This window comes from Trichomycterus rosablanca, chromosome 19 (assembly GCF_030014385.1).
Source record: "Trichomycterus rosablanca isolate fTriRos1 chromosome 19, fTriRos1.hap1, whole genome shotgun sequence".
NCBI classification, from domain to species: Eukaryota; Metazoa; Chordata; class Actinopteri; order Siluriformes; family Trichomycteridae; genus Trichomycterus; species Trichomycterus rosablanca.
Window position 1 is genome coordinate 1,743,485 of NC_086006.1, and position 16,775 is coordinate 1,760,259.

The 16,775-nt window shown below is 40.4% G+C and overlaps 1 protein-coding gene across 1 annotated transcript; it reads left to right on the forward strand.

The window, feature by feature from the left end:
• Positions 1-1,418: 1,418 nt before the first annotated feature.
• On the forward strand, positions 1,419-12,913 carry slc6a1a (solute carrier family 6 member 1a). Its single transcript, XM_063016146.1, has 14 exons — positions 1,419-1,738; positions 5,181-5,312; positions 5,698-5,798; positions 5,918-6,027; positions 6,135-6,267; positions 7,386-7,520; positions 7,605-7,708; positions 8,503-8,627; positions 8,749-8,861; positions 9,491-9,622; positions 10,206-10,308; positions 10,485-10,585; positions 11,475-11,642; positions 12,630-12,913. The coding sequence occupies exons 1-14, from the start codon at positions 1,495-1,497 to the stop codon at positions 12,786-12,788; spliced, it is 1,860 nt and encodes a 619-aa protein (XP_062872216.1). The 5' UTR covers positions 1,419-1,494; the 3' UTR covers positions 12,789-12,913.
• The last annotated feature ends 3,862 nt before the right edge of the window (positions 12,914-16,775 follow it).

Consider the following 16,775-nt stretch of genomic DNA (forward strand, 5'->3'; position numbering starts at 1 on the left):
AACATGAACAATATTAATATTAACAAAATGTCTCTATATAAAGTGATATATGTTATGCTGTTTCACAACACTAAATTGAATTAATTTATTAGGATTATGTCAACAAAGAAAGATTAATAAAAAAAAACTGCATGTGTCTGGAAATGCTCACCATGCGCCTGCATTTATTTGGTTGCATTTGTATAATCTCCTTATACCTGTATACCTGTGAGCACTGAGAACATAGGTGTAACGTAAAGTTCCAATATTCAATAAGCTCTCACTGTTTCAAACACTCCACCATTATTATCACATTTTTAATTAATCATGTATGGATGTATGGATACTTGTCCATGGTTCATATGAGAATTTTTGTGCTTGTGCCCCTGTAACATAATTCTTAAAGAGCGTCCAGACGAGGCTTTATTTGGAGATGAGTTTTAATACTGTAATTTAGAGGAAAGGTCACCTGGCATTGCATGGATTCCTGTTAAGTTTACCCGTGTACCATACAGCACAAACTTATTTCTAAATATGCAACTCTAGTTTTTAAATGCAGGAAAGTCCAGCTAATGAGCACATTAGTTCATCTGCTGCACCATTAAAGTGCAAAATCTGTTTAAAAGAATGCAATAATTTATTAAAGTGCATCTCTTTGAGATTATAAAGATGGTTTGTAAGGCAGCAAGCAGAATGATTAAGCAAAGAATATTAATGTGCATTATTACCATACAAAAAAATTCTCATATAAATTCATTAAAACGATAACTAAGAGAACTTATTTATATTCATATTATTTTGAATGTATGCACCTCTTTGAGTGTTTCTGGCTTTGCAATATAGACACAGTTATGTAGAGTGTCAATTTAATTCAGTTAAAATTTTCAATTGATGTACAATTAACCAAAGTATTATATAATTAAAAAATGCTGAACGTTTCACCTATTCGCTTTAACATAAATTATGTTATGAAAATAAGAAAAGCATTAACACTGGGTTTGTTTATTAGTGTTTTAAACAGTATTGGTTAATTTGATATAATAATCTAGTTGCTTTAGGCAAGGGCATTTTATTTCTGACAGAAATATTGTACCATAAAAGATATATTAGCTAAAATTAGCATTTACTTCATATAAAAGTACATATAAAACTAAGATCCTTATCAGGTTCACTGAGGAAAACGCTATACTTCCAGTGAAAACCTTGAAACTGATAATAACCTCTTAATTTTCAGTAAACGACATTTTAAACGAAGCAAAATGCTGCTTAATGAAGAAAAGCAGGAATTAATTGACAATAGTTCGATTATTTCCCGATTATTTCCCTCAGATAAACCGTCGAGCTGCAGCGACTCTCTGGTTGTCCGTTATTAACGGTCGGAGCGCGAGCACGGTCTGATTTTAAAAAATTAACGTATATTTAAAAAAGCGCGCGAAGCTGCTGTCTACGTGGACCGGTGCTGAAGTATCGCGCCTGGCTGCCAGGAGGATCTTCAGCTCAGCCAAATCCAGAGAGATGGCGACCAACGGTGCCAAGACGGCCACAGACGGACAGGTGGCGACGGAAATGAACGAGTTAACGACGCACGATACGGCCAAACGTGAGGAGAGTGAGGAGGAGACGAACGCCAAGAAGAAGGATATTCCTGACCGGGAAACGTGGGCGGGAAGGTTCGACTTCTTGCTGTCTTGTGTGGGCTATGCCATCGGGCTCGGTAACGTGTGGAGGTTTCCATACCTGTGCGGTAAAAACGGTGGAGGTGAGCTCAGGGTGTTTATTTATGATCTGAATCATACATCTTATAGATGTAACTTGGCATGGTCTCTAAATTCCTTGTTCGTAATTATGGTTGACTGTAGCTGGGAACTTCTCTGTGCCCATTTAAATACAGCAAGTTTGACTGCAACCAATGATAAGTGATCTCTTAATGCTGAGAGAATCGTTGTCTGGATGGTCAAATACAATCCAAGAACTGTGTTAAAATCAGAAGCTGCTGGAACTTTGGTGACGGGCAAACCAGAATCTCATGAATCGTATATACAACTGGCCATCCAGACAAATGTCATTTCAGAATAGGGTGAAAATTTGGGGTTTCTCTGCCTTAACATACATTACAGCCCAAGAACATCTTGACTCGATTTGTTTTAATCCACTGATTTATTATGGTTGGGGTCACAGCTGGTCTGGTTCCACTGGGAAGCACTAAGCGCCAATCCATTGCGGGGCTTCGGCCGTCCCCCCTCCCTCAGACGTAGCCAGACCGTGTAGATCTGAACCCGGATCTTAGGGATCGGACAGTGGGAAAACCTAACTGGACTGTCTGTTTAGATAAAGCCTTTTATTGGTCTGCATACCTCCAGAAACCCTGGTTTGGATGTGTTGAGTTTACCAGGTTTTCCCCATGGCTTTAGACCCCCAATTCAAATTGTCCTGGGCTATTACATGTCCTTGAAAACACTGTGTGACTGTGTCACCATACCTGTGTCACTCCTATGACCCCTGGTTGCCCAGTAAATGTTGGTAACGGTCCCCTTAGCCTCGGCAAAAACGTATAACTATAAATTAATCATAGATTATAACTCATGATCCATATAACTTGTTGGTTTGTGTGTAGTTTAAGCCGACTCTGAAGAAGAATATTACATTAGCTTGGAAATTTGACAACAAGGCAGCCTCATGTGAACAATTCCAGCCAATAAAGTCCTGTTTGATACCAGCACTGATCCTACGGCCAGCCTTTATTATTTTTAACCTGCAGTGAACATAAGTCTACACGTAGACGTCTACAAACGATAGTAATACATTATGCTCAGTAGTAAACTTTTACAACTTAGTTTTGTAGCCTGTTTCACTTCCGTCTTCGCTTTTTTGTATATTTAAGGTAAGGTAAGGTTTTAGGGTCAGCCTGTATTCATTACAACAGTTAAGAAGAAGAAGGATCCAAATGAAGATACAATTAAACATCACTACCCCTGTTGACCCCATCACCCAGTGATCCGCCACCACAATAGTTTTGCCTTATTTCATTGTATAGAATCCAGCAACTTGTGGCGCATGGTTTATTTATGGTAGAATAGATTCTTCATATTAATATTAAATGCACAATAGTTGTAGAACGCACCAAGTACTTGCTATGCCTGCTATCACTGCTGTAAAAAGGCACCTTGGCAAAGCAGGCATTTGCTTTTGTATCAGAGGGAACATACTTTGGTTGGTGCCACATGGCCACATTGGCATGTCTCTTTGGGTCTAGTCTAATTTGTCTACTCTAGTTTATAAGCAAGTGACTTAGTAAGTGGGGAAATGAATGGCTGATTGGCGACCTGTCCTGAGGTGTTCCTGGTGGAGGGCTGTGACCCTCATCAGGGTTAAGAGGTTGAGGAAAGTGAAATGAAAATAAAGTAGAAAGAATAAATAGAATATTGTGATACTGATTGAGTATGTCTGACATGCAAGTACTATGATCTGATATTTTTGACATATCACCTAGCCCTAAATTGATTTGTATATACAGTGTATCACAAAAGTGAGTACACCCCTCACATTTCTGCAGATATTTAAGTATATCTTTTCATGGGACAACACTGACAAAATGACACTTTGACACAATGAAAAGTAGTCTGTGTGCAGCTTATATAACAGTGTAAATTTATTCTTCCCTCAAAATAACTCAATATACAGCCATTAATGTCTAAACCACCGGCACCAAAAGTGAGTACACCCCTTAGTGAAAGTTCCTGAAGTGTCAATATTTTGTGTGGCCACCATTATTTCCCAGAACTGCCTTAACTCTCCTGGGCATGGAGTTTACCAGAGCTTCACAGGTTGCCACTGGAATGCTTTTCCACTCCTCCATGACGACATCACGGAGCTGGCGGATATTCGAGACTTTGCGCTCCTCCACCTTCCGCTTGAGGATGCCCCAAAGATGTTCTATTAGGTTTAGGTCTGGAGACATGCTTGGCCAGTCCATCACCTTTACCCTCAGCCTCTTCAATAAAGCAGTGGTCGTCTTAGAGGTGTGTTTGGGGTCATTATCATGCTGGAACACTGCCCTGCGACCCAGTTTCCGGAGGGAGAGGATCATGCTCTGCTTCAGTATTTCACAGTACATATTGGAGTTCATGTGTCCCTCAATGAAATGTAACTCCCCAACACCTGCTGCACTCATGCAGCCCCAGACCATGGCATTCCCACCACCATGCTTGACTGTAGGCATGACACACTTATCTTTGTACTCCTCACCTGATTGCCGCCACACATGCTTGAGACCATCTGAACCAAACAAATTAATCTTGGTCTCATCAGACCATAGGACATGGTTCCAGTAATCCATGTCCTTTGTTGACATGTCTTCAGCAAACTGTTTGCGGGCTTTCTTGTGTAGAGACTTCAGAAGAGGCTTCCTTCTGGGGTGACAGCCATGCAGACCAATTTGATGTAGCGTGCGGCGTATGGTCTGAGCACTGACAGGCTGACCCCCCACCTTTTCAATCTCTGCAGCAATGCTGACAGCACTCCTGCGCCTATCTTTCAAAGACAGCAGTTGGATGTGACGCTGAGCACGTGCACTCAGCTTCTTTGGACGACCAACGCGAGGTCTGTTCTGAGTGGACCCTGCTCTTTTAAAACGCTGGATGATCTTGGCCACTGTGCTGCAGCTCAGTTTCAGGGTGTTGGCAATCTTCTTGTAGCCTTGGCCATCTTCATGTAGCGCAACAATTCGTCTTTTAAGATCCTCAGAGAGTTCTTTGCCATGAGGTGCCATGTTGGAACTTTCAGTGACCAGTATGAGAGAGTGTGAGAGCTGTACTACTAAATTGAACACACCTGCTCCCTATGCACACCTGAGACCTAGTAACACTAATGAGTCACATGACATTTTGGAGGGAAAATGACAAGCAGTGCTCAATTTGGACATTTAGGGGTGTAGTCTCTTAGGGGTGTACTCACTTTTGTTGCCGGTGGTTTAGACATTAATGGTTGTATATTGAGTTATTTTGAGGGAAGAATAAATTTACACTGTTATATAAGCTGCACACAGACTACTTTTCATTGTGTCAAAGTGTCATTTTGTCAGTGTTGTCCCATGAAAAGATATACTTAAATATCTGCAGAAATGTGAGGGGTGTACTCACTTTTGTGATACACTGTATGTATGGGAATGTCAACAATCCGCTTATTCAATTTTCTACCCACAGGGGCCTTTTTGATTCCTTACTTCCTGACCCTAATATTTGCCGGAATGCCCTTGTTTCTGCTCGAATGCTCTCTTGGTCAGTACACTTCCATCGGTGGACTTGGAGTGTGGAAGCTTGCCCCAATGTTCAAAGGTATATGTCTTTAATCAAACACACTTTTAAGCACATTATAGATCTATCTAAAGCACAGACTTGAGATCAGCTAGCATCAATCTGATCCTCATATGTCTAGCAATGATTCAGAGTTGAAAAGTGTTCAGTTTAGGAGCTTTTATCACTCACATTTGACCTGTTATCCAGCCTGATACCCTAACAGAGCTTCTATTCTAATCACAAGCCCATAATTTAGCACACCTGAGCATTCCATGTGGTTAATTTCCCAGAGAAAAAATGTATAATGCCATCCACTGCATGCATTCATCTACCGTTCACACTATCAATAAACATCTGAACGTCCTGCCAATTATCAGATGCTATCAGACCCTGAATTGTGCACTCATGCATGTTGGCACCACAGGTGTTGGCCTTGCTGCTGCAGTGCTCTCCTTCTGGCTTAACATTTACTACATTGTGATCATTGCTTGGGCCTTATACTACCTGTACAACTCCTTCACAACTGTAAGTATGCCGCACGCCACTCATTATGCATGTTTCTGACACTTATAAAACACCCAAAGAATTAGATCTGGTAAAAGCAGGAAGCAAGAAGACGTTTAAAGTCTATCCTCTTATTTTAGGATCTGCCATGGAAATCTTGCAATAATCCGTGGAACACGGAGCGCTGTTTCACAAACTACAGCATCGCGGATACCACCAATCTGACCAGTGCAGTCATGGAATTCTGGGAGTAAGACACTGGAAAATCCTGTTTGATTATTTTCCATTTAGACCATAATCAACTTGTCAGTCAGCTGTAGCATTTGGTGATTATTTTTGCTGGGTGTGTTGATACAGGCGCAATGTGCATGACATGACAGACGGCTTGGAAAAACCAGGCCAGATCCGCACCCCACTAGCAATAACTCTTGCCATTGCTTGGGTACTTGTGTACTTCTGTATCTGGAAAGGTGTTAGCTGGACTGGAAAGGTAAGAGCTCTCTCTGTATAATGTTTCATAGAAATGTTTTTATTATATGACAGTGAATCATACTGGAGTGGTAATAATTAAATGAAGATCAAAGCTTTCTAGCTGTAATTCATTGTTTAAGAAAGTTTGGGATAATATGAAGTGGTCTTATATTGTGGATACTGTTTTTTTTTTTAGTTAATTTCACTGTAAAAATGACTGTTGCCTTAATGAGCCTTAAAATAAATGGTTGAAATTCATCTCAGAACAGTAAAATGGTCAATTTTACCTCATTTTATACCAAATTTGTAATAACCAATTCCCCTCCAATTATCTTTAGTCTTACAATCCTACATCCTGCTAAAAACCTACACTTGTGGATCACTGAACCGTACTGAACCTCGTGTCGTTTAACAGTTTTATCTTAATCTGCAGCACTGATATTCAAAACAATGTTATCTATTTATGCTTATCAAATTATACTTTTTAAATATTTATAGTGGTTGAATACTTGTTGCCCCTGAGTTTAATTACCAACCAGATAAAGCACAGACAATGTCATAGCCATCTGTCATACAGAATTAAGTATTTATCATTCAGCCGTTGGGCTCGTTCAGCTCCACTGTGACGCTACATTAGCTTTAGTTCAGAAGGGGATGATGACTACATCTCAGAGGAAGAACATTACGCGGCCAGCTTTGTAACTGCCGTGAAGCCGTTAATAAAATCGACTGCTCCTGTATTTAGGGGTCGTCACGGTAGATCATTCTGGCCCGCGTACCTGATTTGGCATGCCAGATGCCCATTCTGATGCTACCCTCCTTGTATCCGGACTTGAGACTGGCACCGAGAGTGCACTTTCAATGGCTAGGCTGTTCAGCCACCCCAACACTCCAGTCATGTCTGCGTAGAAGCCTGACAGACTGATAGCACTGCTGAGATTCAAACCCCAGATCTCAGTATAGTAGGCGAGCGTATTTATACCCGCTGTGCCAACCAGGCACCCACATGTGGAAGATCAATTACATAGGCTGATTTTTCTGTACCATTTTACTCTTCTGTATGGGATTACAAAGCCATTGTGATACAACAACTAGCCTATTTTCACTCCGATAATAACACGAGCTTGGTGTTTTCAGGTTGTGTATTTCTCTGCCACCTACCCCTATTTCATGTTGTTCATTCTGTTCATCCGTGGGGTCTCCCTGCCCGGCGCAAAAGAGGGAATCTTGTTCTACATCACACCCGATTTTGAAAAGCTTAAGGAGTCAGAGGTAATTTGACAAGCTCAAGTAAACAGACAGATATAAGTGTGCCTCGGTGCAGGAAATGAGTGATATCTTGACTCTGTTTCTCAGGTCTGGCTGGATGCCGCTACTCAGATCTTTTTTTCGTACGGTTTGGGTCTGGGGTCGCTGATTGCACTTGGCAGCTACAATCCTTTCAATAACAATGTTTACAGGTTTGTTTATCTGTTCATCAGGTATTTCATACTACCGTGCAGTTTTTCCCACCTTACTATTTTAATACTAATATTTTTAAACAAATGCTCTGTGTATGTGATGTCATTTTGTCGATGTGCTCTGTAAGGTTGGATAATGAATAGATTAGTCTAAAATACTAGAAAACGACTAGAAAACGACTTACCACACTTACATATTGGCCTCAAATCTAGGGAAATGCAGGATTTACAAATGAAACAGACACGTCTGCATATGACAGCTAGATTCTAGAGGAATACATACATTATTGGGTATGTCTGTTGGTGGGGTGGAAGGGGTGGTGGTTGCCATTGGCCTAGCTATTAGGAAGTGCATTTAACTAGAATAAGTTAAGAAAAATGAGCTAAAATAATTTTCAGTGGGCTTTATAATTGTTATGTGAAATACCACATGGGCAGAAAATATAAATTAATTTGTCTAGGTATTTTAATCTAATGTTTTTAAGCAGTGTGAATAGCTAGTCTATAGTTTAGCCTGTTAGACCATTAGACTAGCTATTACCAATTGACTTAACTGCTAATAACACAAGCCTTCATTAAGACCAGCGATGTTGACTGTAAGTAAAGACCCCTCATCAGACAGATCTGTGAGGATATGAATAAACATAAATAGAATTTGCATGTGATTAAAGCCTTGATTTCTCATGTGGCTGCCCACTGCTTACATAATCAATTCCTGGGTGGTTATCACATCGCTGTCCAGCGCTGAGCACCAACACACATTTTAATGCTCATGTTGTCCCTCTTTTATGCAGAGATTCTGTTATAGTTTGCTGTATCAACTCGTTCACCAGCATGTTCGCCGGCTTTGTCATCTTCTCCATTGTGGGCTTCATGGCTCACGTGACCAAGAGATCTATATCAGATGTAGCTGCATCAGGTAATTTATTCATGACTGTTCCATGTACCAAAATCATAACTAAAAATAATGCTTGGTCATATAAAAAAACATCCTACCTAGTGTTGAATTTAGTTTCCAATTGTGTTATCTGTATCTTCAGGTCCAGGCCTGGCTTTCCTAGCATATCCAGAAGCGGTGACACAGTTACCCATCTCTCCACTGTGGTCCATCCTCTTCTTCTCCATGCTGCTCATGTTAGGAATTGACAGCCAGGTGAGTAAATTCAGCATCACATCCTGGACAATAGGTTCAGTTACCTAATTATTAGATGATATTAATAGATGGATAAAAGAATGCTTGAAATAAGTGCAGTAATATAACCAAATTCCTCCTAAACTATTTTGATATCACATTAACAGTATTTATTGTGTGTCAAGAGAAGCCAAATTACTACAGTCATCAATCAGCATTGGAACAATTAGAGAATATTAAAAAAAGTATATTGATCTTCAAAAGTGTAACAGGGCTGGAGGCATGAAGAAAATACTCATAAATTGTGTAAGGTCATCTGTTCATAAGCTAAAAAAAGACGTATAACTGATTATGCATCATGACAGCAATTGAACCCAATGGTGAGACCTGAAACAAACAGGAAACCAGCAGTGTGTCTGAAGCATTGCTGCAAAGATTTTCACATTGATGTTTATTATATCTATTGCTTTATCCTGGTCAGGGTTTCAGTGTGACAAATTTTCAATAACAGGGAATTTGAAAGGGGGGTCACTTACTTTTTCACACCACGGTGGTGTTGATTATAGTCCCAAGACCTTTTATTTGTTCGAACAAACTGTAACCCGGAGACTCAAAGCAGTTTTGGTAATCAGTGTCCACGTTTGGTCCAGTTTTGCACAGTGGAAGGCTTCATCACGGCTCTGGTGGACGAGTTTCCGATGGTCCTGAGGAAAAGACGAGAGATTTTCATTGCATGTGTGTGCGTCGTGTCGTATATTATCGGCCTGTCCAACATCACACAGGTAAGTAAACTGTCTACAATCTTTTTGACTCTCTTTTTATACATGTTCCTGCTTTAAACCAGATGTTCGGAATTCGATCTTGCAATAGAAATCAACCCCCCAAAGAACGCACATAAGTAATGTAACATGATTTTACCAGAACTGAACACCACACAATCTCAGATTCTGCTCATGAAATTTTCTGTTTTATGTCTCCATAAAAAGCTATTTGCTAAACCTGTAGCCTCTCTTCATTATCCCTCCTTTACAGAATCCATCTTTCATAATTCTAGGATGTTGAGTCATTAGTTTTGAACATGCTAAATATCTACTATTCTACATCAGAGTTGCCTCGACTAGATTTTAGGTAGATCAGAATAACTACGACTGGATTATACAAACCCCCCCCCCACACACTTCAGAATAATCTGAGATCATTATATGAGGAGGCATCAGCTTAAGCACTGACATAGATTGAAATGACTGCTAAAAAGGAATCGCCTATCCTATTGATCCTATTGATCAAGTCATTTAATACTCTGCTCGGTCTGATAAACCTGATAAACTCACGACTTGTGCTGTTTTTTCTCTCTCACTTCGTTAGGGAGGCCTTTACGTCTTTAAACTGTTTGACTACTACTCTGCCAGTGGGATGTCACTTCTTTTCCTGGTTTTCTTCGAGTGCATTTCTATCTCCTGGTTCTACGGTAACAATTATGATATATTTTAATATAATATAATATAATATATTCTTAAATCTGTATTGAAAAATAGCTTTACTCTAAATGTGCAGGTTTAGAGATGGGTGTTGCATCAGTTGCTAAAATGTCTTTCACCAGACGGTTTATTATGTGACGTCCTGTCTGATTTGATGTTTATTTAGGTGTAAATAAGTTTTATGATAATATCGAGGAGATGATTGGATACAGGCCCTGTATATGGTGGAAACTCTGCTGGGTCGTCTTTACTCCTCTGATTGTGGGGGTAAGCGTCTCTCATCACTACTCACTATGTGACCTTTGCTACCATTTGGTTAACATTTTAATTTTATAACTAACATGAATTTCTTCAATTTATTTAGCTCTGGGCAGGATATTTGTAAACGTGAGGTGTGGTGAATTATAAAGTTTTACTAAATGCTTTCATTTATAAACAATGAAATGTCCAATATAGCTCAACTACCGTTGACCTCTATGTTGGTGGTTTGAAATCATTTTTGTAAAAGCAATGTTAAATAAAATACTGTACAAGAAAATTATAACATCACTTCATTATTATAGGCAAGATTTATAGATTAAATACTATTAGAATAAATACGTTTACATTAAATCCATTGATGTTGTTTTACCCTATTTTCCACAGGCAGTAATTTAATAGTTTCTGAAACTTTCTTTCTTTATATAATGTGCTGGCTCTGCCCATAGATGCAGTTCATAAAGGTTCTAGGAGTTTTTTGCATAGGAAACGCGGCATAACATTTATATTAAATTCTCGACTAGTAGAATTTGTAGAATTTACAGAGTATATAAGAATATACTGTAGAATGTAGAGTATATAGAATTATACAGAGTATATTTATAAGTATATAACCTAAAGATGTTGTACATTTTAGAAAAAGCATTTATATTTCTATATAAACATAGAACTGGCCAAACATAAATCTCAACACACAGAGGTTATAAAAGAAAGAAATTCAGCTCATGGGAAAATAGAGACCTGAAAGTCTTTCACTGCAGCTGAATTTAAGCTTTTCTGAAGGGGGTCGGATTGAAACTGCACAAAGGGGCTCAATAAACGAGCTTATTGACCCAAAATCCAATTTATCACCGGCCTCTAAATCCACCGTGCTGTCTCCTCTTCTCCTCTTTTTCAGGGAGTGTTTCTGTTCAGCGCAGTCCAAATGGTTCCCCTGAAAATGAATAACTACGTTTTCCCAGGATGGGGGCAGGGGGTGGGCTGGCTCATGGCCCTTTCTTCCATGATCCTGATTCCTGGATACATGGGCTACCTGTACCTCACAACGAGGGGGAAGAGTAAGGAGGTAACGGAGCTCAGACATCTCAGTACGCTTCTCTACACGTCTCACATTACAGCAGGAGCACACACTACCAGGAACTGCTCTCATCACAAGCAAATACAATTTCAACCCATTATACATTTCTATAGCACGGTTAGATCTTTCCACTGACATATAAGACACAGAAAGAACTCTGTTGCTGTATGATAGCGGCACAGAGACAAGATCTGCACAATATTGTGTGTTTCTAAGAGCCGTCTCATGCAGCAGCGTATTAGGGCCACTGTTCATTACTTTACTTCATATGTTTCCTATTATTGAAAAATATTATGGCCAAAGGTTGAGCTACGATGGCCATCGGAGGCTTGCCGGTTCATAGAAGCCAGGATAAAAGGCAGCATCTTAGCAATTCCTTAAAGTCTGTGCCAGGAAGCCTTCTGATTGGTCAGTTCAAGACTTATGAAGCACTGGAGTAAGAATTAAAGCTGTTCTGAAGGCAAATGTTTGCCCTTTTATTAGCTTGTTCATATACATAACTAATTACAGGTAGGGCAAGTATGTCCATTCTCTGTATATAACATTATATCTTCAGTCTATATAGTTTATTAAGCTTAAGCTCCAGTTGCCCGATTGTGTCACGCTTCCTCTCCACTAATGCAGATCCCGTTCTGATTTGAGGAGAACAAAGCTAACCCACGCCCCCTCCGACACATGGGCAGCAGCCGTATGCATTTTGTCACCCACACTAGGCGAGTGCATTATGCGAATCAGCCTTGTGTACGGAGAGACACACCCTTTCCCCGCCAGCAGTGGTCGTAGTGCATCAGCTATATCCGGCTTAATACCCCACCCCTATATGAACAACAGGCCAATCGTTGTTCACGTGGCCGCTCAGCCCAGTATATATACGTATATTTATCATCATATACGTATATAATCAGCGTAATTGTTTGAAGAATATTGAATAAAGACATAAAGCACAGACGTAAACTTGCCGTGTTCTCTCCGCAGCCTCTGAAGCCAGTGCGGGCGCAGGAGAACGGGCCAGAGCAACAACAGGTACAGCAGCAACCAGATCAGCCACCGCAAGAGCAACCTTCACAGCAAAAAGGGGATAACGCTGCCCCCGTCACCCCCACCGCCCCCGCCAACCCGGATGCCAACGTCTAACACCCTAGCTGAGAGCAATCAAAGACAAACAACACAGAGGACTTCCATGTTTATACAATAATAGAGTCATCTACCTCCAGGGGCCAATTACCATCCAGTTGAATCATAGAAAATCATGTGCATTAGTCTGACTTTTTCTTTTTTTTTGCATTTGTAAAACCTGCCCGGCACCGGTGGGTGTTATAAATGTGAACGCGTTTCAGTGTCACTAGAGAACGATCATCTCCTGACAAAAAAAAAATACATATACAGTGTATCACAAAAGTGAGTACACCCCTCACATTTCTGCAGATATTTAAGTATATCTTTTCATGGGACAACACTGACAAAATGACACTTTGACACAATGAAAAGTAGTCTGTGTGCAGCTTATATAACAGTGTAAATTTATTCTTCCCTCAAAATAACTCAATATACAGCCATTAATGTCTAAACCATCGGCAACAAAAGTGAGTACACCCCTAAGAGACTACACCCCTAAATGTCCAAATTGAGCACTGCTTGTCATTTTCCCTCCAAAATGTCATGTGATTTGTTAGTGTTACTAGGTCTCAGGTGTGCATAGGGAGCAGGTGTGTTCAATTTAGTAGTACAGCTCTCACACTCTCTCATACTGGTCACTGAAAGTTCCAACATGGCACCTCATGGCAAAGAACTCTCTGAGGATCTTAAAAGACGAATTGTTGCGCTACATGAAGATGGCCAAGGCTACAAGAAGATTGCCAACACCCTGAAACTGAGCTGCAGCACAGTGGCCAAGATCATCCAGCGTTTTAAAAGAGCAGGGTCCACTCAGAACAGACCTCGTGTTGGTCGTCCAAAGAAGCTGAGTGCACGTGCTCAGCGTCACATCCAGCTGCTGTCTTTGAAAGACAGGCGCAGGAGTGCTGTCAGCATTGCTGCAGAGATTGAAAAGGTGGGGGGTCAGCCTGTCAGTGCTCAGACCATACGCCGCACACTACATCAAATTGGTCTGCATGGCTGTCACCCCAGAAGGAAGCCTCTTCTGAAGTCTCTACACAAGAAAGCTCGCAAACAGTTTGCTGAAGACATGTCAACAAAGGACATGGATTACTGGAACCATGTCTTATGGTCTGATGAGACCAAGATTAATTTGTTTGGTTCAGATGGTCTCAAGCATGTGTGGCGGCAATCAGGTGAGGAGTACAAAGATAAGTGTGTCATGCCTACAGTCAAGCATGGTGGTGGGAATGCCATGGTCTGGGGCTGCATGAGTGCAGCAGGTGTTGGGGAGTTACATTTCATTGAGGGACACATGAACTCCAATATGTACTGTGAAATACTGAGAAGAGCATGATCCCCTCCCTCCGGAAACTGGGTCGCAGGGCAGTGTTCCAGCATGATAATGACCCCAAACACACCTCTAAGACGACCACTGCTTTATTGAAGAGGCTGAGGGTAAAGGTGATGGACTGGCCAAGCATGTTTCCAGACCTAAACCCAATAGAACATCTTTGGGGCATCCTCAAGCGGAAGGTGGAGGAACGCAAAGTCTCGAATATCCGCCGGCTCCGTGATGTCGTCATGGAGGAGTGGAAAAGCATTCCAGTGGCAACCTGTGAAGCTCTGGTAAACTCCATGCCCAGGAGAGTTAAGGCAGTTCTGGGAAATAATGGTGGCCGCACAAAATATTGACACTTCAGGAACTTTCACTAAGGGGTGTACTCACTTTTGTTGCCGGTGGTTTAGACATTAATGGCTGTATATTGAGTTATTTTGAGAGAAGAATAAATTTACACTGTTATATAAGCTGCACACAGACTACTTTTCATTGTGTCAAAGTGTCATTTTGTCAGTGTTGTCCCATGAAAAGATATACTTAAATATCTGCAAAAATGTGAGAGGTGTACTCACTTTTGTGATACACTGTATATATATATATATATATACATACATACATACATACATACATACATACAAATGCAGCGTGCAAGTAAATTTGTCTCTAATGTGATAAAACTGTGATGAATTGTAGGCATGTGCTGAAAACTGGTTATACTTCATACAGCGGCGTTCAGCACGCACAATTTTCTAATCATGAATACGTTTACTGAATATTTGCCACCACCCTGCATTCGGCTCAGACACTGACCGCCTGGATGGGCAGCCTTTTTTAGGAGGCTCCCGTTTAAAAGGAAGATGGATAAATTAATATGTCATTCTTATTAAAGGGGAATAAAAGGTCTGTGATAGTTTGTAAAGCACGGCAGGCAAAACTGTGGCTCGGATTAACACTAATGTTTACAAATGCAAGTGATTTTTTAAATGTGGGATTTCTAAAAAGTCTTGGTTTGTGCTGAACATAGCAATCATGACAGGAAAAATAATATCAGAGCGAAAAAGTTAATAATGTGTTAACTTAAACGCCTCATGTATTAAATTCTAGAATATAAGCCCATTCTCCTACACGGAACGGGCGTGGATCTGTTCAATATAAAGCACAAAAAAGCCCTTGGGATCCACTAGGTGTTACTTGTTGTTTTTGTTAGAGAGACTGTTATTATTTATTTTTTCTTAAAGAAAAAAAAAAAAGAGATGTACTTGTTCGTGATCAAAACCGTTTTTTAGGATACTTTTTAGGATGTTTGTACTTAAATGTCGTGATCGAGGACCAAAATCATAGACTAAAGCAAAAACTTATCTATGCGATGCAACGTGTATGTCGCAAACAACAGGGTAAAACGAAAGAAAAAAAAAGTACAAAAAAGAACACTAACTGTCGATTAGTGCTGTCATATCAGTCCTGTTTACGCTCACACGTCTCTAATCAGGAATCTGTAGTATTGGGAATGGGGAGGGATCGCTGGAGGGAGGTAAAAGGTTTTAGAGGCTGGAATTTGGTACATACGCACAAGACCTGAACCGGAATTCATGATGCTTTGGGGGAAAAGTGGCTGCCGTTCATATTGTGTGAACATTTTACTAAAATACAGCTACTGTTGTACTATTGTTGTATTTCAGCTGGTTGTTTTGATGATTCCTTTCAGCTGCTCTCGTTTGGGGTCACCACAGGGGGTCATTCACATATATGTTTTGATTTTATTTGATTCTGTACAGTTTTTACACTGGATGACCTTCATGGCTCAACCCTCCTATTTATCCAGGCTTGGGACCTGCACTTAGAGTGCACTGATGTGTGTCCCCACAATGACTAGGTTCATGTACTGCCATGCACATTCTATATTGTGAGCGCAGCCCAGAATTCAAACCCCAGAGCTCAGGCAGCATGGCACAAAAAATCAAAATAAAGAAGTGGAGAAACATGATGCTTACAGATAAATGTTGCATGATACAGATAATCAGTGAACATGTTTTCCTGCCCTGTGTCATGTATAAAAAGCCAGACAGGCCCTCAGTTTCAATAGAGACTGGAAGCATCTGTCATCCTTGCCTTGATAATCAGCCGACTTTTAGTCACAAAGACCTGCAATACAGAGTGTGTGTCTGGCATGTCCAAAAAGCAGAAGAGTCCATGACTGTGTTCGGCTTTAGAGACATTTCAAAGGCATGGTTTGGGTCAACTGTTCCTTAAGTGAACTTAAATTTCCAAGCCCTGTATTGCAGAGAAACCCCAAGCGTGCACATATTTAAGGTTAGCGTGTTTTTGGGGTTGCCTTGCGTTTTTCAAGCATCATGAATTCCAGTTTAGCTTCTGGTGAATTTGATTTCGTTCCATACAGAGTGCATGACTGTGCCAAACCTGACGGACCATATCTGTGATCTACAAGTGTTCGCACTCGCTACGTTTACAATGAGAAAAAAAAGTGCACAAAGTGACTATTTTAAAGTATTACGTAAAAATTTACTTACGAATAATTTTATTATAATCTCAAGTTCACAAGCACAAGGCTTTAAATCATCACACAAAAATATATATTACATACCAAGGCCGTTGCCATGAATTGATTCTTACATTACGCAAAGCTGTTGGGTGGTTATATGATTATTTATTAATTTTACATCAGT